We start from the raw sequence: 23,601 nt of genomic DNA on the forward strand, positions 1-23,601 counted from the left end.
TCAAATAAAGCTAGCAGGATTTGAATACATTCCTACCGTTCTCCTCCAAAAAATATTTTTGCCTGATATTTACTTTACAATAAATATATTTCTTAGTGAAAATATTTCTCAAAGGGAACTACATATTAGTATCTATATCTGTACATTTATATATATATACTATATATGTATAGTATATATATATACACTCACACATATATACTTTTATATGTATCTTTTAAAAGTCATTGCACTAAATTATGGAATTGCCAATTGTTTTAGTTTTGTTGTTGGGCCTATATCGTAATCAAATTTAGAAAACTATAAATTATATTTAAATTTATTATTTACAAGCAATTAATTATAAAAAACAGCCAGGTGGCTTTCATTACATAAATTACTGTTAATGACAGAGACCTCATGCTGCTACTGTATTTAGCATTTGCATGTGTCAAGTGCACAGAGCGCTGTGTAACTACCCACTTCAGGATGGAACTGATCACTGAAGCACAAGGTGGGCTGCCTAAGTTTAGCTCATCCCCTAACTAGTTGTATAAATCCCCCCAAATTCTCAAGGTTTTGACAATGTTTGCTACAGGAACCTGTAATAATGTTTTGCTGAAACAGCCTTAAAACCAGACACATAATTACTAAGCATCAAATAATGTTTAATGACACTTAGCTAAAGTCAAAGTCTTGTCTCTATGATTTAAACATGACCAAAAAATGTTCAATCAATCCTCACCAAACCAAGTAAAGGATTTACTAATGTCTCACAAATGCAGCTTTTAAAATGAGGTTTGGTATGTTTCCTCCCACTGTGAAACCGTGCAAAAGGAACAGACAATAACTCTCTTTTCAGGGCTCCGACTCCCTGTTTTTAGCCTTTTATAAAAATGTACAGTAGGTGTAATTCCCTTCCAAAGAGGATGAGGACTTTGACCTCCTTATTCAGAAGTAAAGCAGGGGTTTCAAAGATGTAACAGGAGAAAAGGACCTCTTACTGTTACTCTGAATTAAATGTAATCCTTGACAAATAAAAAGCCCATACCAAGCACAAAGAAAAAATAAAAATAAAAGAAAAATTTCATCATATTTCAAATTCAAACTCAACCAGAGGCCTAAACAAGCAATTCCATCCCCCTCCATCACTACCACCGGAGAAACAACAGTTTTGTGAAAATGTGTCTTAAGCTGTAGGATGAAAATCTGAATTACTACAGTCCCCTTTTCCTAAAGAAAAAGAAAATTTTTTTAATTAACTGAAGATCCCATATGAGCTACTTTTCTGGAATTCAAGGACTGGCTGGCTAGTTAACAGTTATCAAAACCCTTCACTTTTCCTCCTATCCTAAAAAGTCTCTGCCTTTTGGCAATTCTATCACTTACTAACAACCACCAGGGAAGTGGGTAATGGAAAGGACTGGGAGGAAACAGAAGTGTCTTTAGCTTCTTAGCAGTTAATCTACATTTGAAGAGCAGAGAACAGGAGGATATAAAATAACGGCTAATGGTTTAAGGAAATGGAGTCTATACACTTGTTCAGTATGGGAATAAAGTAACAAAATGGGACTTTTTCAGCGAGCAGACAAGAACGAATTCATTCCAATTATTTTTGGCCAAAATAATCATCCTGGAGAAGGAGTGAGGCTTGTACATGCATCATCAATGATGCTGTCCTTACTCAAAATAGAACGTATCTGTAGGTATCACTTTAGAACCACTTTACAAGTCACAAAAGCAAGCCAGCTTCATAGTCACAGCTCATATCTTACCCAAACAAAGAGTGGCCACCGAGTCTAAAAACAGACATAACTCTCTAAGAGATGCTATAATAAAGAGTTTATTCATGAAAAATAATAGAGAGTTTATTCATGAAAAATAATTATGTTTCCAGACCTTGTGGTCACCTTGTAACACCTGCTCCCTTATTTACCAAACTTACTGATGTGTGCTTATCTCCAAATACCAGATCCATTCCCCAAGTCTGTCACTACTAAAGATATTTAAGAGACTGTGCTACATGCTCTAAAAATACCTGCGAACATGGAACCCCAAAAGTACTCTCGCTATCACTAGAGGACGTGTGTCCGGTGGGAAACAAAATTCATCCCAGAACTTTTTTTTTTTTTTTTAATGAGTCATTACTTGTTAGTTGTAATACATGAGAGGGAAGAGGGAAGTTCAGTGATACGTGGTCATTAAAGGAGCGAGGTGGAAGCCAAGAGACAGAGTGGCTAATAGCCTGGCAGGTGCTGGTGGACACTACCTGCTGAAACTCTGAATGCTCAGAAGCATTCACGAGTACATACGGTTAAGAAAGAAATTCACACTCTGATTCACACGCCTTTTCTCTTATTATTACACAGTAAATTTCAACAATACAACAAGATCTTTCATGTTCTTCGAATCTAAACTAGGAACAACAGCTTTATCACCACAAATAGAAAATAAATGTGAGAGCTCTGTATCAATAACAGGCTGAGTGTTCTGGTGTATGATGTAAGCAAATGATTCAGTGATGCTGTGTTCAGGGCATGGTAATGATGAGTTTTCAGAGGGAAGTCTAGAAAAGCCAGTCTGCAGTGCTGACTATTTTTGTGATGTTGGAGTTCTCTGCAATGGCTGAGCTCATTGGCACTGTGTACCAGGCAGGACATGAAGATTTTACTCAAAGGGTTATGACTTCTAGTCCCAGGGAAGGCCCCAAACCGAAGGCCCAATGGAGACTGTTAAAATGAAGCATCTTAACGTGAAGAGGAAGTTGAAGACTTTCTACTTTGGAAATTGCCATACTATTTCAGACATAATGGCAGGTTGAGTAAATCAAAAGAGAGCCCTCCAGAAACAACATAGGCAGTTCATGGGGTGAATACCCTGTGGCTGCCCAGTTGTAAATCCGCTAAAGTGAAAGTTCACTGGGGCTTAAAAATAAGGGGCAGATGACTTCAGGGGGTCCAATTTTGCAGAAAGATTGTGCCCAAAATCACAAAGGCACCTATTTCACATGATCTAGATTTATAAGAATAGTCTTAGTCTCCATCTGAATTATGTGAGCTACATGGCTGAGATTATGAGAAGAAAATGGGGAATGGGGGGGGGGAACGCCAAATCTCTGATTATAAGTCAGCCTTGACTCCAGCCATGGCAGTTTCACACAAAGACCCCCTTTCAGTCCAAGTTACACTGTGCTGGGAGTACAACACTTCAACATGGTACCTAGCGTCAACCCTAATGAAATCCCACTTGGTAAGGCCATTCCTACTCTAAAAGGGAAAGTACTCCTCACACCATGGAGTGTTAGTACTTCACCATAATTCACAGCTGAGTAACTGCTGAAAAGAACCTTTTGATCATTTATATCTGGGACATCAAAACATTGTAGCATTGCTTCCTAAAAATAACAGAAAGAAATTACTGTTGAACCACACATAGCAAATGACCATCTCTCAAGAATAAAAGTCAACAGCTGAGTTAGAATTAATTGAAACAGGAGTGGGGGGGGGTGCAGGGTGTAGGGGTGGGGGGAGACAAAAATGGATCCAAAACTCTATCTACCAATGTCAATAGGCCAGAATTCTTCTGGGATCGAATTTCTTTCACCCAGTTTTACACCAAAGTTTTATAAACTATGAAGACTGTATGTAGACGGAAACCAGAGCACCACTACCAGCTCTTTTGGCGTAAATGGCACCACAGTTAGTATCTTTTGCACGTGGCTGCAGATTTCCATACCACCACCAAAGGACTCAGTTAATATCCAAATTTCTACTAAACCAAGCCACAAACAAATCTTCTACTGAAAAGCTCTGTCTACCCTTCTATAATCTGTTACCTGGAAAAAAAGCAGAAGGTCTCTCTAGCCACCTAATCACCATATCAATGACACATGCCACAAGAGAGAAGCACTAGTTTATTTGATTGATCATGGTAGATAAACTCCAAATAACAGAGAAATTAACAAATGCTTGACATTTGCTCAACATCCATTATTCTGACACTGCTTTCAGAATTTCAAAGCCTGGGAGTATGCTTAATCAACATTCATATTCCCTTGTGAGCTACAGGCACCATATTGCACCCCGCCTTCGTACTGATGAAAACTGCATATTGGCCATTTCCAAAATGTTCTGGGACTCCACACAGGGCCCCTTTTCTCTCTTGTTCCTGCTCTGCAGTTTTCTTTTAAACACTTCCAAGACAAAAGCATCTGCCAGTTTTTCTCTCTAGGGATGTATGCAAAATGAACTTAACAGTTTTAAGGCAGGAGTAACCCTCACATCTAAATTCATTCATAGGACAGAAAAGGGCCTAAGAGGCCTCTCCAGGGACAAAACCCTGCTGAAATTCTCCCCACACACAACAGTGGGAGCTTTATAAAATCTAAGTCCAGACAATTTCCAATTCAAATGCCCAACATAGCATGACCTTTGTCAGATCTCTGAGCCCAAGATGCACCCATGATTTTTTATTCCAACCAGCACAGACATTAGACAGGGCACTACTGCTAAGCAGGAGGTTCAATATTTGCATGCTCTTCTATTGTGAAAATGTAACAGTGACAGCACTGTGTCAAATTCTTTTCCCTCTAGAACTTTAACTCCATAGGAGAGGCATGGCTGACAGATGACTCCCCAACATCTGTGTTATGTACACTGCGCAGCTGAGGAGCCCGGATCACTGTCAGAACATCGCGGAGATGACCTGTGCCTTTCGTATGCCTTCTTCTTATCCCTGCCCACCCCGGCAAACATACATAGAAATATCTACAACACAAATCGCACAATTTTTAACAAAATGTGAAAATGGCAAGACAGATTAACATAATTTATAGTCATTAAGCTGTTCACGTAGCAGCTCAACATATGTTGTATAAAGATCCTATACCGAATAATTTATCAGATCTGACACAGTGCACATCATATTGTTTTATTTAATACACTTACTAAAATTTCATGGATCAAACATCACTTCTGAAAGCACAGAGAAAGCACTAGAAAATATTTATTCATCTCCCGTGATTTATTTTGATTACCCTTACAGCTACATGATAAAGTGGAACTCACAAAATTACAAGGTTAAGGTTTACACTGCCATTGCTTCATCTACTAAAATATAACAAATGGCTCCATGGCTGTGTTATATTTTACTTTCATTTAGTGTTAAGTAGTACACTAGGCTAAGCACTTAGCTGCCTACTGAATATTTTAATATTTTTAAATAGGACTTAAACATCCTGACCCAGAGAGTGGGAAACAATCTTAGGAAAGAACAGCAAGCCCTCTGTATGGTGCTTGACCGAATGGTGCCGGCCAAAATGAAGAAAACACACTTTGAGGTTATCTCTTCCTCAAAAGAAATCATACGAATCAGCACTGGCCTATATTAGAAAGTCGGTAGGAATTCACTGGCTGCACAAAGAACCACGTAGTAGGCTCTCAAGGAAGGAGGTGGAAGATAAAACATGGCTCCTAACCTCAAGGAAGTCACAATCCGTCAAACAGAAAGCAAAAGACAGGAATGTATATATTCCAATTGAACAGGTAAAACTAACTACAATGGTCAAAGAAAAAAAAATTCTTAGTGGATCCAAACCAATATTCAAAGGACAAAAAAAAAAAAAAAAAAAAAAAAAAAAAAAGGTGGAAGAAGGAGCAAAAGAGAGAGGGGGAAATTTAGACATTGGCACTTAAGCCTCTTATTCATCAATTTTCCTTTAAAATGTTTCATCTGGAGACAGGTCTCCCGGACAAGGAAGATGAGATGAAAAAGAACATATAAAGATCAGAAATGGGAGATGAAAGCCTGAAGTAGAAAAGGCCAATATAGCTCTTCAAGAAAAACACGAATGTTTGTTGGCCTGATCATTTTTGAAAGAACCATTAAAAACTTTATCAGACCCACTGCCTTGGGAAAGAACACTAAGGGGGTGGGGGGGAACCCTGTTTCCATTTCCAATGAACTATTTGGCTTAAAATGAGTAAAATGAGTAAAAATGAGATGAAGACAAGAAAAAGATCTCTCTCAGGAACTAAGTTTTGTTTTCCATTTGTGAGTGAGAATCGTCCCAAGAAATCTACAAAATAATAATTTTCCCACAAGCATTGCTCTCAGGTACCCACAGAACCGCCATCTGTTTCAAGGTGTAGACATTGCAGTCCAGAAGCAAGGCTTAAGCTTCTCAAAAACTTTGCCTTACCGTCATGTGACAGGAGACCTGACAGTCAATGAGATACTTCATGTGGAGCAGAAAACGACGAAGCCATATTACACCGTATTACGAGTCAGGCAGCAGAGTGACTTTAGATGAATAACAGGTTATTGTAAAAATACTGAAGGGTCTATCATGCTGCACCCTCAGAAAGGAAAGATAAAGACTATGAAGTCAAATAGAGTTCAGTATAAAAACAGTAAAGTTCCAATCTCCCGAAAGAAAAGAACTAATAATAGGAAAATAATCTTGCTCAGTTTAATGCATGATGATAATGGCACCCGAGAAATCATTGGTAAAGAACAATTTAACCCTTGCAGCTTTATGTCAGAGAGAATCCACTTTACCCATATTGAAGGGTTTATACAGAGATGAGCTGCAGTATTAATAGACAGCCTTTAGAATGGGGGTGGGGGAGTCATGCATCAAAAAAATTCAACAAGAGTTAATTGAGCGCATTGAAGAAAAGAACGACGGGTTTGAGTGTTGCAAATTCTTGCTGGGACCCCTATCATCACCATCACTCTGGCATTTTATTTCTAGACAAGGAATATATTTTACCTTTCTGAGATTATTTTCTGGTTACAAGCCAACCATTATGAACCTTTCAGTGAATCACTGAATAGGGCACTTAAAGGGATAAACAATTATAAAAATAACTCTGTCACAAGTGCATACATTTTATTTTATTTAGTGATGTAATAAGCTTAGGGGCATATATCAGGTCCAAAATGGTCTTAGTCATTAATTTAAGCAATAAATCATAGGTCTTGCCAACAATGACGGCAAACAGATGCTAACAAGGAAATGTATTATTTAATATTGCCATGTGTTATAAAAATGTAAGTGTGTTTAAGACATGTCTTAAATTTTTATAATAATATGCATTTAATACATTACTGTTTTGACACATGCAGGAATCAGATTTATAGGTCCCATTCCGTAGCTTCTTCTTCTGTGAACATGAGAGCATATTCTAGATTTTTTTTTTAAACAAGAGGGGAAACCCTTAAAGTGCATGCTTGCAACAATATCTAATTGGTTGTCTTGCTGTTTTGTAGTAAATAATGTCAACACTGAAACTCATTAAAAAAGAATGAATCTACACACTTCGCCAGAATATAAAAATAGAACATTTCAAAATTACAATTTTTAAAGAAACATTATAGTGTAAGAAGTATAAGAGCACTCTTTAATCAAGTTGGCAACTATTTTTTCCATCATTGTGAGCTGTTCTGCCTGACACCAGACTAAAATATACCAACCTGGTTAATGAGTAAAGTTCAACCTTAAAAAATGTGGAAGCAACTAGGTAAGAAAAATCCTACTTTGAATCTTCATACAAAAATCCTTAGAAACAGTCTCTCAAAATACAAGCTAATCTAAAATTGAGTCTCTCTATCCAAATGATGCCAAACTGTAATATTCCCCTTCTAATATTTCCTTTGTGATCAGAAGGCTCACGTCTCTTACCAGCAGGTTCAACCCTCCTAGGGAAAGGGCTTGTGAGAGGAGGGAATTAGGGCTTAAGGAACAAATCAAAAGCCACTCTAAAAAAAAAAAAAAAAAAAACAAAAAAAACAGCTTTTTACATCAACAAGACGCCAACTCCGCTAAAAGCATTTTTTTTGTTTGCACATTATTTTGTCTGAATGTCCTTTTCAATCAACCCTGCCAACTGCCGGCATGGTCTTCCCCCTTTCTTATGTAGGCAAGAGTCCATGCTTTAGAACACTTGAAGAAGCGGTGCTTGGAGTATGGAAACTAAATTTTCTTCATTAAATCTACTGAAGCAGATATTAAAAATGCATTTAATATACTGGCGATGGTCGGTGGGCACCGCTGACTGTGACAGGCCGGTTACTGATGATGTGCCGTCAGATGGCCTTCTCAGCAGGCGCCTGGGTCTCAGGCTGCTGAAGGACAGCAATATCTTCCCTTGTGTGTAAGCTCTATTCATCTCCCAAGTATTTACTAAATCACAGGCCTCTGCACACATAGCCCACGTTTGAGCGTATGCTAACAAATGATGGATGGCCTCGTCAATTCATTATGTCCTGAAAGCATGGTTTCCTGCCATTCCAATCATCAAACCTCAGTGCTTCAGAGCTGATCAGTCCCGGGGAATATATTTTGCAGGCTCGATTAAAAGAGTAGAAGAAGTTCTTTACATTAGAGTCTCTGACACTCTCCCCCAACTGTTTGCTGCTTCTACCAATTATTTGGGCAGAATATTCACTAAGTATTCAGACAGTATAACACTGACAGGTTTTTTTTTCTGATGTTTGCTAAGGTGTGATTTACCTATGACAAAACGGTTGAGGTATTTAATAGTGAAATTAGTGTCCTAAAACAATTTTCCTTTTATGTACAGCACAAAAAAACCTGAAAAGTATTTTATATCATATAATATTCTAGTGTAAATGCATTAATGGATGCATTTCAAAGGAACTTTAAAGGGAATAACCAGTCTCTAAGTCATCTAAACCTTTTGAGACAATAATTCATGAGAGTTCTCTTAATTATAATCTAGATAAAGGTACAAACTACTTAAAAATTCTTCTGACAGTTCCAAAGTGAAGATAACAAGAGTTCAACTTGTCAAAGAAAGAAACCTCTTAAAAGAAGATATATTTTCATTTCCAGGGTTTTATATGTCAGTTGTCTTTCCTTTAAGCCATAAGAACATTTTTATTTTTAGCTACAGCTTATCTATGGAACAGAAAACAACAGCACACTCATACCTTTCACTCAGAAACAGTAAACTTTATAAATAAACAGACAAACTTACCACAACTAAACAGACAGCTGAGCCTTGAGGAGTTGGGTGGTGTTCAACAGCTAAACAATTTGCTATTAATAAGCTCCTGAAAATACTAAAAATTAAAAACTAAAAAAAAAAAAAAGTGCCATACTCCCATTTAGCCAATAGCTAGGTAGGCTGTGAAGTACCTACAATCAGCATAAGCTCTGCTGTTGACCTCGACCTTGACCTCAAGATTAAGCTCACTTTTATTGCGCACAAAGGTCACCTGTATTAGGTCAAAATTCAAAGTCCCTTGTCAGAAAAGGTTGATATATTCCAACCTTTCCTTCTCCATGCATCAAATTTTTCATGGTAAAGTCATATTCAGCAGACAGTATATTCAGCAATTTATTGTACCATTGTAATACAGTGCAGAATACAATTGTCCAAAAAGCTATAACATGAATAAAATATTTTTTGTGACAATGTACCAGATCTAGACTCCTTACACACTCTTAACAGACAAAATAAAACTAACCAAGTCTTGTTTTCATACTCCACAAGAGGTATAAGGCATTAGCCTCAAAATACAATCCATAGTATAATTATGACTTTTTGATTATCTTCAGCTACAGGCACTATTTTTCAGAATATCATTCAAATTTTTAAGTATTATTATTTTTTTAAAACACAGTGATCTCTAAACAGTTTTAATATCTTTATTCCAATCTGACCTGAGTAGCTTAAGTGAATTTTGAAGTAGGTCTAAACCTAAAGCCTCTCTTCAACCTAGAACCTAAAAGATATGCTCTATAATAAACAGAACAGAAAAAGAAGAGGAAGAATTACTATCTTGCCCAACTCATTATTATTGCAACGATATGATCAGCAGAACTGCACAAATAAGATAAATTAAGCAAATTCTTTGTAGGCAGCATTCCAGAATACATTCTAATTAATAATAACCAAGGCCTTAAAGGGACAATAAATCTATTTTCTTTAAAAAGTTTACGCAGTTTCTTTGTGTTTACCACAATCTTTTTATAATCCGTATTAGCAGCATGAACAGATTTTAAGACTGTTTAGAAAACACTCATTCTTCAAATTTATTAACGCCTACAATAAATGCTAAAATCGGTGTTCACATTCATGCTGTGATCTGGGGCATCCCACAAAACCTCCATGCCCTGGAAGGCTTACATCTGAACTCCATCATTCCTGGACTCAAGTTACTTTCTGGTGACAGAACCCTGCCTCCCAAACTGGTATTCATCCTAATATCTTTCATAAATTCATAAACACCTTGCTATCAAGGTGAGGCAGAAATGTAAGAGATTCCAGAATTGGGGAGGTTATACTGAGATGTTATCAGACAAGAAAATACTTAAAAATTCTCAGATTTTAACATTCTCACTTAGTCTGGGAGGAAGGGGAATGAATCAACCTCAACTTACATATCCTCATTTATCATCCCGAAAAATATCACATCTTGGTTACCAGTATCATTTAAGGACTTTAGTGTAACGTACTAAAAGCAGGTTTCCTATTATCCTGAGGGTAAATGAAAAACACTTTGGAAACCTAGAAAATAAAAGGGCTGGCTTCAGGCAAAATTTTTTTCAGTTCTGATGTCCTGAGTCTAATTATTATAAGCATAAATTCCATTGGAATGAGCATCCTTAGCTCAATAATGGTAACAATAACAGCAGCAGCAAAAATTTATTCAGTGCAGTATCAGGAACTATGTTACTCATTTTATATTTACTATCTCATGTTGTTCCTAACAATCCTGTTTTACAATAAGGCACAAAAAGGTGAAGAAAGTTCCCCAAGGTCACCCAGAAAGTAAGCCACAAAGCCAGAATTCATATGTCTATTTTCAGAACCAAGTTCTTTAAGCCAATTTATAAAACTGCCTTTACAACAAGAAACTGAACCACCTCCTGGAGTTCCCAATAATGGGTTTGCCTCCTATCGATTTATAAAATAATTAACCATAATCAGAGAGAGCTGATAAACCACCCAAGGTCAAGCACAGGCTATGACCACTCTGCCAAACTCAATACCACTTGGCCAGCCCACTCATCAGGGCCTATCCCCACACAGAATTTCCCCTGTCATTCTAAAATGCACATGTTCTTGCCTGATGTTATTAATTCTATTATCCATTTGTTTTAGCTGTACACGGTCCTATTATTTTACTACTGATACCTTCAAAGTAGGAAAGAAACGCATGTGAAAATGTGATAATTGAGATTTTATAAAGTGATACAAAATCCAATTATAATCAACTGGGTATCTTTCCATTGTTTTCCATTATAATTATAGAGATGCTTTATTTTTTTTTTATACTGGAGTAACTGCCAATTGAAAATGTAACAACTAAGCTTGAAGTTGCTCAAAAAAATAACTTCTGACATGATAAACCCTCAGGCATACCACTGGAGCATTTCCAAATTCTTACACAGAGGACAAAGAATCACTCTAATATCCCTACATTTAGCTAATTAACCTATTTTGAAAGGGATCAATTTTCCTTAACTGAGACATACATATATGACTTTTTTTTTTCTTTTTTAACCATGCAGCATTTTCTTTAGGTGAGTTCAATGGTATGTGCATTATACTATGTATCATAATACAAACAATATAGTAGGTATAGTTAAGGCTTGGAATTCTAGTTCCCACACTAACTATGGTGGGGAAAAAATACATGTATCCTTTCTTTGAACAAAAAAAGGAGGGGAACCTGGGCGGCTCGGTCGGTCGGTTGAGCATCTGACTTCAGCTCAAGTCATGATCTCACAGTTCGTGCCTTAGAGCCCCGCGTCAGGCTCTGTGCTGACAGGTCAGAGCCTGGAGCCTGCTTCAGATTCTGTGTCTCGCTCTCTCTCTCCCCCTAACTGACCCACTCGCATACTGTCTCTGTCTCTCTCAAAAATAAATAAAAGTTAAAAAAAAAGTTTTAAAAAAAAAGGAGGGGGGAGAGACCAACGAAACACACATGTAAGTATTTTAAGCCCTTATTAGGAAAAAAGCTGTAAGGGAAAAAAAAAACAAACAAACAAACGCACAGAATAAGCTAGGTTAAAAAAAAATTCTGGAAAAGACATGCACCAGGATCATAATGCGCGATGCAAAAGTCTCAAATTGGTGATGGTAGGCAGTCGTACGGGGAGCTTAAGAAATGCCTTTGGTGGCAGTGGGTGGAGCCCAGGTTTGTCATACGTTAGCCAATTTCTGTGGTGTAAACACTCCCACTGTGGCTGATTTTAAGCTACTGATGTGAGGTCACAGTTTGTAGAGTGGGGAAAAGATACTTATAATCAGCTCTCACAAGCTGGAAAGAGCCAGCTCCAGCACCCATTGGCTAGAGGCCAAATTCAGCCCACAGACTTGTTCTGTTTGGCCAGGAAACCATTGGCCCACAGTGTTTTAAAAAATTCCAACAAATTGACAACATTTAAAACTCAGAATATTTTTTTCTAAAAAGTGAGATATAGAGCTGCTTTCTAGAGAATAAAAGACTTGGCGGCACTGGGCCCACGTTCCTGCGCAGCAACAGATGGCTGGCATAAGGTTGCGGCTGCCATGTTAGTGCACACAACTGTCCCTTCCCTTTGCCGCAATCTCAACCGGGCCAGCTTCATTCATTCACTCCTTGCTGATACCTGCCTGGCCCCTCAACAGATGGGAATCTGCGAGCTAAGTCAGAGCACAAAGGGAGAGTTTTACCTCCAGAGGTGGAACTTTGTTCAAATAACCGGGTGCCCCCCCCCCTTGGTTTCTGTATCTCCAGCATTAACTGATTTCACTAGATGATCTCTAATTGCTGTCTCAATCCCACACGCTGTAAATCACTGAGTTGGAAATAAGAGAGGTATGCAGGTCCTGCTGAAGAAACTTTTGTGATTGACACAGGAAGAGTCTCAGGCCCATCGAAGTGCAAATAAAAATTCAAAACGTTCTGAGTTGGAGGTTAAATGTATCTTATTTTTATATATGTATTTTAGTTGGCCTCAGGAAATAAGAATCTAGATAATGTTAACTTCACCAGTTAAGAAATGATGTTTGTGAGCTATTTGTTACATCTGGACTGTAAGAGTCTGTGGGGGTTTTAATGCTATACAACGAAGAGTCTCTCTCACATACCCAGTCCATTTACCATCTTAGCTAAATGGGGCTTGAAGTGCAAGTTAATTTCAAATTTTATTAGCTTCCCCTACCAATATTATCAGCAAAAACAAATAGCAGTGTAATATACCTTGAGTGAAAGATGATACCCACTTGGAAGAGTTAGAGACAGAAACAAAAAATTGAAAAAAATAAATCACCCACCTAATTTCACATGTGATTGTAAGAAGATGCTTTTAAATGACACTTCAGTCTCCCACATCCCATCTACCAAGAAGGCTACCCCTACAAAGAGCCTTATTGCCCTACTAGTCATAAACACCACCTTGTAAGTTCTAGAATCTCAGGAGGCTAAGGTGTGGCACTGGCATGAGTAATGGACCACAAAGAGATTTCACTCTGTGTTTCTGTTCACCCTAGCACTAGAGCTGGGGACCTAGAGCATTCCAAGATTAGACATACCATGCTCGGGCTCTCTGAAAGTGATCACAAATATTCATGACAGACATAATTCATAAATCTGCTGAGTACAAATCTGAATCTTTCATACCACTAGGCTGATCTGAGGAAGAGCAAGTCAACTAGCTAATAAGTGAGCTTAACCAAACACCTGCATTACAAAGCTTTACACTTTTGTTTGCCATCCTCTCTGGTGCTAGCTGCGAATTTGGGGATTTCCAACAGTCATTAAGTAACAACCCTTGTAAGTATCAAGGGTCTTCCATGCCTCCTATTTCCTAGAGCACGATAAATAAAAGAGCAGAGTTCACATCTCATCCTTTCTTGAGCCTGAAGCAAAGGACAAATCTCAGCAATAATAAAAATAAATATATGAGAAATACATGAGTTATGTTGGGGGCAGGGGGGCAATTTACCATGTATTTTAAGACTTAGTCTTATATATGACTACAGCTCCCAGAACAACCTCAGGAAAAGCCCAAGCTTCATACAAATCACTCCAATTAGCAGAACCAGCACCTAATCAAGGAAAGGCCCAGCACATACTTATTTTACTGAATAACAGTATCAAGAGACCTGAATCCACTTATTTTTTCCTCTGCTTGTACTGCTTTCTCGGATTCAGAATATTTATTCCTGTGGTCTTGCTGGTATTTCTCTAAGTTCAAAAGTCTTCAAACACTTTTAGCAGCTGAATCTCAATATTTAAAACACATGAAGGATGTAAGTCCTAAGACATTTTTTAATATTTTACTTTGGAAAGAAAATTGCAGAGCTCCCCATTATCTCAATGATGCATCTATCAGGTCACAATTTGAATACCAAGCTAGGTTAAAAAAAAAAAAACAAAAAAAAAAACAAAAAAAAAACCAACCCAGAAACTTTATTCACTGCCCTGAAACCAGAAGAAACAGAAAAGATCACCCCTCAGTCAAGAGGAAAGCCCTTGAAAAAATTGACATTGTCAATCTTGTCACTCTGGCAAGAAGGAAGCTCTGAGTTACGAAGGAGAACTAATAACTCTTAAATGTTATCAAGATGCCTCCTGCAAGGTAGGGATAGAAAGAGGAAAGAAAAGTAGAGGCAGGGATTAGTTCCCCAAAGTGGACAGGAGAGGGTTGGACTCTTGACCAGCCATGTATTGTCTTTAATACATGAGGCACAGGCTGCTCCAGGCTGATCTCAAAGCCCACAGAGCAAACCATCCTGGATCCAGCTCTCTGTTCTGTTCCCCTAAGAAATGGAGGCTCATCATTCAGTTACAAGCTACACGTCAGCACCTTTGCTATATCCACTGTGTACCAGCTCATGGTATAAGCAATCTGACCGCAGAAAGAGAGAAAGAGAAAGATACCTTGAATTAAACATTTAAAACATTTCCTTTCAAGTAAAAGACAATCAAAAATAAAGGAAAGTTTCTTTTTCTTTTTTTTTTTTTTTTTGGGAAAATTTATTCTTTACCCATCTCCCAAATGATTTTCACACCAGGGCATGACTTTTATATTTTAAGGTCACTTTTCATAATTACTCTGGAAAAGTACTTATACATCGGTTGTTTTGTTTTTAAGGAAAATTCAACCAACATGGCAAAACTGCACAAAATGTGTAATAAAAACGTACTTTTTTCAGTCAACATTTGCTGAAAGTCAAATAATAAAATATTACTACTCCATACATCTATTGAACACTTTTCTCCTAGGGAGATACATAATTCCTCTTTATTGTATCAGTAAACATTCTGATGTGAGCTATTACTTAGGAGACTAAAGTCTGATGCCTGAATATAGACTTTAAAATGAAGTCCATAATCTAATAACATGAAAATTTCCCCCCTCAAACTAATAAGAAATAGAGTCAGCATGTGGGTTCTCCTCAAAACAACATTATCTGAGGTTTTCTCCAAATACTCCTTTGTAGGAATTCAAGTTCATCTCACTTTTGCAACTATGCAAATCCAAGAGTCACAAATATCTCATCGAAGCACAAGGAGCCATATAGTTAATAAAATAACCTTCCAGGTGAGTCTTTAAAGGTAGGCTACAATGCAACAACAAAATAAAAACCTAAAATCTTATGGACTAAAAAAATGTATTTGAAAAGATGACTAAGCGGCACCTGGGTGGCTCAGTTAAGCGTCCAACTCTTGATTTCAGCCCTGGCCATGATCTCCCAGTTCATGGGTTTGAGCCCCGTGTTGGGTCCCACACTGGCAGAGCAGAGCCTGCTTGGGAATATCTCTCTCTACCCCTCCTGTGCTTGCTCTCTCACTCTCGCTCTCTCTCAAAATAAATAAATAAAAATTAAAAGATGACCAAAGGAAATGCATGAAATAATCATATTCTTTTCTTAGGCCCACTTTTTTAGACCAATTTCTTTTCCAATTTGCACTAGAGATCAATACAGAAATACTCCTGGATAGGTTTCCTAAGTATATGAGTACTAATTCTGAAGTTCATGTAAATTAGTCCTATTTCCTTAGCAAAACCACGAAAAGAGTTTCCAGCTCAATAAAAGGCTGACTTTTTCTCCCTTTACAAGCTATTCTCACTCATTATTCTGGAACTTGGGTGCACCACAACATTATCAGAAGAATAGAAAATTGACCACAAATTGAGAACCAACTATCAATTCAAATGAGAGAACAAGGCAAATAGGAATAATATTCCAATTTAAGTAAACCAGTATTAATTATAGACTGCAAGGTGCTACTATAATTCTTAAAAATCAGTACATCTGGATTCAGAGTTTTCTTTCTTTCTTCTTTGTTTTTAATGGCATTATATACTACTATAAAAGACTTAAGACAAGTTTCTGATATCTGGGCCATATTCAACTAATGATTAAATCCATGTGTTCAGAGCTATACAATCAACTGATCCATATCAAAGCAAAATTTTGTTTTACATGTTTTAAAAGGTTACTACTTAGACATCTCTTCTTCTGTAGGCTATCTATTAAATTCTAATAATAACAAGAATCATATTTACCATCCATTAAATTCCTACCAGAATGTCTACACTATGCTAAGTGTTTTACATGCCTTATTTTACTTAATCCCCACCACAGCCGTAAGGGACTGAATGGGGAGAAGTAATACACAGAGTAAGAGGAAGAATCTGGAGCCGGACTCTGCCTGGGTTTAAATCCTGCATCTTCTACTTCTCAGCAGTGGAGCTCCATCCGTTGTTTTACAGAAGAGGCAACTGTGAATCAGGTAAAAAGAGGCAAAGCCAAGTCATTCCCCAAGAACAAACTGCTACAGAAAGCAAAAACCATGGAATGCAAGGCTCCTATGGAAAAAGAGGGTGACTTAAAAGGCGCCACTGGGGGAGGGTAACATTATTCAAGAAAGGATAACTGTAGTCAATGGCAGCACCAAATTAAACTAAGCCATCCTAAACAAAGGTAAAACTTCAGTAAAATTGTGCTCATCCCAAGCAAGTCCCTCAGCTACTCCCCTCCTGACCACACTGGACCCCAGGTCCACCATCAAGACCCACCCTGCCAAATACACAATAGGACCAGCCTTAACTCCAGTTCCCAGATGAAAGTAAAGATCCCAAGAAATTGAACTAACTCTATTGGTTTAAATACAGGGAACCCAGCCAAACAAGTGTTTCACTACTCCTTTCAAGATTTCTTTAGGAAGAGCCTCACATGAATGAATGGTTGCCTATACTGTGATCCAACAGTGGGAAAACAGCAGATGTTGCGGGGCCAAGACAGAAGATCATACTTAAGAATGAGGAAGGCACTCTTAGAAACACCTGAGCTGGTGTTCCCTAAGAGAAAAGAAAGAGCAGTAAGGTAAAGACACTTATTTGCTTAGAGACTATGGTATGAAGAGTTTGACTTACGACTTGTTGGTATAGGCATAAATAGCAACCAAATAACTAATGCAAGATAAGGGAACTCAGCGAAAAATTAAACTTGGGCCAAGGGGCTTAGTTTACCAGCAAAAGAATTTCCAACAAGGGTATATCTCCTTTAAGAAACCCACTTGATTAAACATACATGAACTAAATGATGTTCCACAAATCCTCTGGTTCCTAACATTCTGTGAGTCTAATAATTTATAGCTATTGGATGTGTGTTAAACTCTTTCCTCAGACTGCAAGTTCTTCAAAAATAATGACTACATTGTCCTGTTTTCTACAAAATATTCAGATAGTGCCACAGACATAGTGAGCACACAGTGAATTATTACAGACTAAATGCCGTAAGGGGTGAATGAACTACGAGTACCAGTGAAAATCATGAGCTGACTGTGGGATGGATTGTTTCACATGAAATGGTGGTAGTAGAGGATATTAGTTAAAAGAGTATTCCAATGAGAGAAGTAGAAAGTCACCATTAGGCAAATACTAGTAATAACTGTTTCAAGCAAAAACCATTGATAGATGCTAATATCAACAGAAAAGGGTGATGTGATACATCTGGAGGGTGAATTTTGGAGTTGGACAATATTAGACACCACAAAGTCCTATACCTTCATTTTAAATTGGAAGATTACAAGACCAAAGTGGTTAAGGGTTGCCCAGGCTCAACACGGTGACTTGCAAAGGCATAAATCTGTAATTTCAGTGAAAACAAATAAGTCATGGATAAGTGAGGCTAGCAAATAGAAGCCACAGTGTGGGGGAGGGAAAAGAAATTAAACTACATCTTTACCTTTGAGCATATACTAAAATATATTTCAGCTAGACAGATTAAATAATTAAGAATAATAGGGGCACCTGGGTGGCTCAGTCAGTTAAGCACCTGACTTCGGCTCAGATCATGATCTCATGGTTTGTGAGTTTGAGCCCTGCATCTGGCTTTGCACTGACAGTGCAGAGCCTGCTTGGGATTCTCCCTCCCAAGAGAGGCTCAACATCCGTAACATACGCAGATCACTAAACAGTAGCAAATCAATAAATAATAATAGCAAACACTCCAATATAAAATTAGGCAAAGGATACCAGGCAGGTAATTCAAGAAGAAAATTAAATGGCCGGTAAACAATTGGGGAAATACACAGTGCATTCTATTAAAAAATGCAAATTACAAAATGTCACTCTTGAACCTTCATATTAAACATTAAATAATGTCTCTCTTCAATACTGGCCAAAGTTGCAGAGCCAGATAGTCCCAGGCACTGCCAGGAATAGGATTACTACAATCATTTCAACAGTAGTTTGTCAATACATACCAAAATCCTTCAAGACATACATATTCTTTGATTTGAAATAGCTCCTGGTTGTCAAAGTGTAGTCAATGGATTCCTAGAGTCCCTGAGACCCTCTCAGGGGTCTATAAAGTCAAAACTACTTTTATGGAAATAATAAGACATGATTTGCCTTTTCCCCTGTGTGAAATTTGCATGGATGGTGCAAAACCAATGGTAGGTATGCACAAATCAAGGCCAAGCAAACTGTGTTCTAGGAGTCACTATAAATTTCCCTGCCACATACTTACAGGGGAAAAAAAAAATGCCAGTTTCATATAAGAATATCTTAAGATTCACTTATTAATTTTATTAAATCTCAACACTTGAATGCACATCCTCTTAACATTCTATATGACAAAATAAGAAGTAAATACATGGGGGGGCACCTGGGTGGCTCAGATGGTTAAGCGTCTGACTTCAGCTCAACTCAGGTCATGATCTCACAGTTTGTGGGGTGAAGCCCGGCGTCGGGCTCTGTGCTGACAGCTCAGAGCCTGGAGCCTGCTTTGGATTCTGTGTCTCCCTCTCTCTCTGCCCCTCCCCTGCTCATGCTCTGTCTCTCTGTCTCTCAAAAATAAATAAACATTAGTGGGTGATAGGCATTGAGGAGGGCACCTGTTGGGATGAGCACTGGGATGAGCACCTGTTGTATGGAAACCAATTTGACAATAAACTTCATATTAAAAAAAAATCACACTAAATAAATAAATAAACATTAAAAAAAAAAAAAACAAAAAACAACCAACCGGTAAATACATGAGGCACCTGGGTGGCTCCGTTGGTTAAGCATCCGACTTCGGCTCAGATCATGATCTCATGGTTCCTTGAGTTCAAGCCCCATGTCAGTCTTCTGCTGTCAGCACTGAGACTCCTTTGCATCCTCTGCTCCACACCCCCCACCCCTACCCCACTGGTTGTCTCTCTCTCTCTGTGTCTCTCTCTCAAAATAAATAAACTTAAAAAAAATACATACAAAGTACATCTACTGCATATCGAAGTATGATGACTGACTCACGGGTGAACACTTACATGATTGTTTGAGAGCTGAACTAGCTGCTTTTTCCATGGGACACCATTTTTACTTGAATGAGCAATGAACAAAGTATAATTATTCAGATTTGGGTATCTAGAAAACACTTTCTCAAAAATAAACAACATGAACCTGTCACTTAAGGAAAACAACCGGTAGTATTTATTGCCAATGATAAAATTTGAGCTTTCAAGGGAAAATTCAAATATTGGAAAACTCTGAACCCATCACCATAAGCTTGACAGCTTCAAATCTTACAGACTTTTCTGATGAGATCAGTGGGATATTAACAAATATGATTTTTTGATATTGTATAATGAAAGGTGACAACATTGAAAGATTTACATAACTCACAACCAACATTTTGCACACAACGCATGGATGACAAAAATAACGTATGGGTGAAAGATCCACTCAAAGTTCAAGACAGGCCTATGGACTGCAATATACACTGATATTGGCTATCCATTGAGAGTGAAATGCTCCATGATATGGTTTCACCTTCTACACTGCAATTAACCTTTAAGAAAACACTACTTGTTAGGTTGTATGTAGCAACAAAAATATCCACCATTATCTAAAAATTCTATTAAATCATTCTTATCTTTTACAACTACATTTGTCTGGGGCCAGGGTTTCTTCATATTCCTTAATCAAAATAACATATTACAACAGGCTGAAGGTAGAAGCAGATGTCTTCCTTCTATTAAGACAGCCATTAAAAAGATGTGCAAAAGTGTAAAAAAAATACCATTTTCTCACTACTTTTTTGAAATGATGGTTGATTTTGTTTTGTTTTGTATTTTTTTATTTATTGATTTTGAGAGACAGAAAGAGTGCGAGCAGGGGAGGGGCAGAGGGAGAGAGTCTCAACCCAGCTCAGTGCTGTCAGTGCAGAGCCCACGGGAAGCTCAGTCTCACAAAACTGTGAGATCATGACTGAGCTAAAATCAAGAGTCCAATGTGTAACCAACCCAGGTGCCCCCCCGACAATTGTAAAACAGTGCCATAATGAAAACTATGAAGCCAACTCCAAAATCACACTGTTTATAGAATTCCCACCCATGCTGCTAAATGACCCTTTAATTCCTTGTTTTGCAGAGTAGTAGCACAGACTCTCCAAATAGTTTCCAGTGGAAGAAGAGTTAGTTATTCTCTGAATGGTAGTTGGCAAAAATGAAAATTATTTGGCCATATCATGAATAAAAGAGAAGGAAAGGAGAGGAGAGGAGAGGAGAGGAGAGGAGAGGAGAGGAGAGGAGAGGAGAGGAGAGGAAAGGAAAGGAAAGGAAAGGAAAGGAAAGGAAAGGAAAGGAAAGGAAAAAGAAAAACGGTGCCAGGGTGGCTCAGTTAAGCATCTGACTTCAGCTCAGGTCATGATCTCACAGGCCTTGAGTTCAAGCCCTGTGTCAGGCTCCGTGCTGACAGCTCGGAGCCTGGAGCCTGCTTTGGATTCCGTGCCTCCCTCTCTCTCTCACTCTCTGCCCTTCCCCCACTCATGTTCTGTCTCTCTGTGTCTCAAAAAGAAATAAACATTAAAAAAAAAATTAAAAAAAAAAAAAAAGAGCATAAGAGAACAGGCATGGTGCCCTAAACCAAGGGCATCCTTCATCAGTGTACTTCGTAAGTCCTTCATAAGCCTATGGGGAGTTTACCTCTTATGGAGAAGACAGGGAAAAAAAAAAAAAAAGAAAAAGAGAAAGAGAAAGAGGTGAGGAAAAAGAGGAGAGGAAAAGAAAGAGAAAAATACAGTAGTAATATATGAACACAAGGAGAACGGAAGATCTAAATGCATGTTCTATCTTAAAACTGCCCAGAAAAATCTACCTATTCCCTCAGCTAACTAGCCTTCACCCATTTCACTGCTCATTGGCAGAGTTGACAAGAGTTAATGAAAGATAATTAAATTCCAATTTGTCAGTTTTGTTCCTTGTTAGAAAGTCTGATAAAGAATCTTAAAAACTATAAAAGGAGAAATATTGCCTTTAATTATATCTGGACAATATTAAAAACAGATTCCTTCATTTTACAGATTAGGAAAACTGAGTCTCCCCCAAAAAAATTGGGGTCATAAAAGACCTTTAACTTCCTCTTCAATTTGTACTTTATTAATACCAATTATCCAGTAATCTCTTTTTCTTCAAGAAAACACTTCTTTGATGGTATCCGTTAAAGGGTTACACCTCAAGGACAAAGAGGCTCTCCATTAGGGGTTAATCATGCTCAGTGCCACAAAACAAATGGCACAAATTTGGACATGGTTTTGAATCAGAAGAAAAGTAAGCAAACATTCTATACTTTAACTTGGCCAAAATACAATAACTTGGTTTCCTAGACTGCTTCTTTGTGTCATGTCTGGGCCTCAGTGCACATATCTTTAAAATGAGTAAGTCTATAATATAGAGTTCCTAAAGTCCCTTCTTAGAAAGTTGGATAATCTTAAAGTCACCGAAAACAGATGAGTTCTGGGGAGGTGGGAAGTATGAAATACACCTGGAATGTGTATATATATGGTTGTTGAAATGGCCAATGTTGACCCAAGAGTGGAGTCCCTAGAGCACCAATCTCTCTGACTGGACTGAGATCACTTAACTGCTTTACAGTCAAAGTTGAACAGTAGGAGGTCCCTTTCCGCCTGTGGTACCTTGTTTCTTTCCAGGGTCCAATTGAAAAGGGTCCTCCATTTCCTCCTTCTGAATCTAGAATTTGTATTTCCACTTTGAGAGGGCCCTGCCACCTATCATTCATTCCTAGTATCTGTCAATTAAACACTAGGCATTTATGAAGCACCTACTATGTGCACCCATCACCTAGAACACACCAAGTTTTCAATAAACATTAATGGACTTAAATACAATTTCAAGGCCTTGGAAAGCTGCCAGGGATTCATCCATTTAAGAGTCTCTTGTGGTAGACAGGTGAAAGAAGCAACCTCTTCACATCCCTGATCTCCTAAGACCAGACACTCTTGTTCCTCCCCGCTCATGTGTGACACGTGTTTCCTGAGCGCTGGCTGGGATGCCCAAACACAGCTGCTGCAGGCAAAGGGCTAAAGGGCTGTGCGAGTGGAGACAGACACTTACCTGGGGAACCTCTGCTTCAGCTTCCTCAGGCTCTGCCTGGTAGGCGGCACAGACACTAGGCACTGGGCTATCTCGTCGTACTGGGCTTTGGTCAGTATCATGTTGGGCCAGGGACTGGGAAGTGGCGAGGACAAGGAAAAAACACCCCGGGCTCCGGCAGCCTTGGTGCCGGGAGACGAGGGGTGGGCACACAGCGGCACGGCGCTGGGTCCTGGTCTTTTTTGGCTTGCTCCTATATCCCCTTTACCACCAGCTGCACAGACGAGGCTTCACACCGCAGCTCGGCGTCGGGGGGCGGGCTGTAGCCCCGATTGCCCTACCTTGGCTTTCTGAGCAGCCGCAATGGGCCCAGCCGAAGGCAACCGGCCGCCATGTTAGTTAAGGGCAAAACAACCAGGAAGTAGCTGTCGTCAGCAGAGGTGGCGCTTAAATCGCCGCGGGCTGGCGTCCCGGCCGCTTCCACCTGGGATCATCCTGGGTATTTTGCGCAGTTCACACTCTCCCAGCTGCCAGAAGCCAGGGAGCCGTAGCGCACAGACCAGGCGGCCGGGCACACGGGTGCCGTACCCACAATCTTTAAGCTTGAGCCCCGGAAAGCGACTGCTAGGGCGCGCGATTTGAATACGATTTCAAATGCGCCCGTTTAGCGCAGCTCCAATCCAAGACACCTACAAAGAAAGCTGGCTTCACTCTACCAAAGTCTCTCTGCACTCTGCGACCCTGAGCCTGGCAGTGAAACCCACTAGGGTG

General features: G+C 38.8%; 1 protein-coding gene across 1 annotated transcript in view; it reads right to left on the reverse strand.

Moving 5' to 3' along the window:
* CDIN1 (CDAN1 interacting nuclease 1) overlaps nt 1-23,129 on the reverse strand; it is a 216,681-nt gene extending 193,552 nt beyond the window's left edge. The window contains exon 1 of the mRNA XM_047075343.1: nt 22,852-23,129. Within this exon, the coding sequence (XP_046931299.1) occupies nt 22,852-22,952 (101 nt within the window). The 5' untranslated portion in view covers nt 22,953-23,129. The remainder of the gene's footprint in view (nt 1-22,851) is intronic.
* Between the last annotated feature and the right edge of the window lie 472 nt (nt 23,130-23,601).

This window comes from Lynx rufus, unplaced genomic scaffold (genome assembly GCF_022079265.1).
Source record: "Lynx rufus isolate CCGP_SWC_20201006 ecotype Redwood Valley unplaced genomic scaffold, mLynRuf1.p SCAF_13, whole genome shotgun sequence".
In the NCBI taxonomy this organism is placed as follows: Eukaryota; Metazoa; Chordata; class Mammalia; order Carnivora; family Felidae; genus Lynx; species Lynx rufus.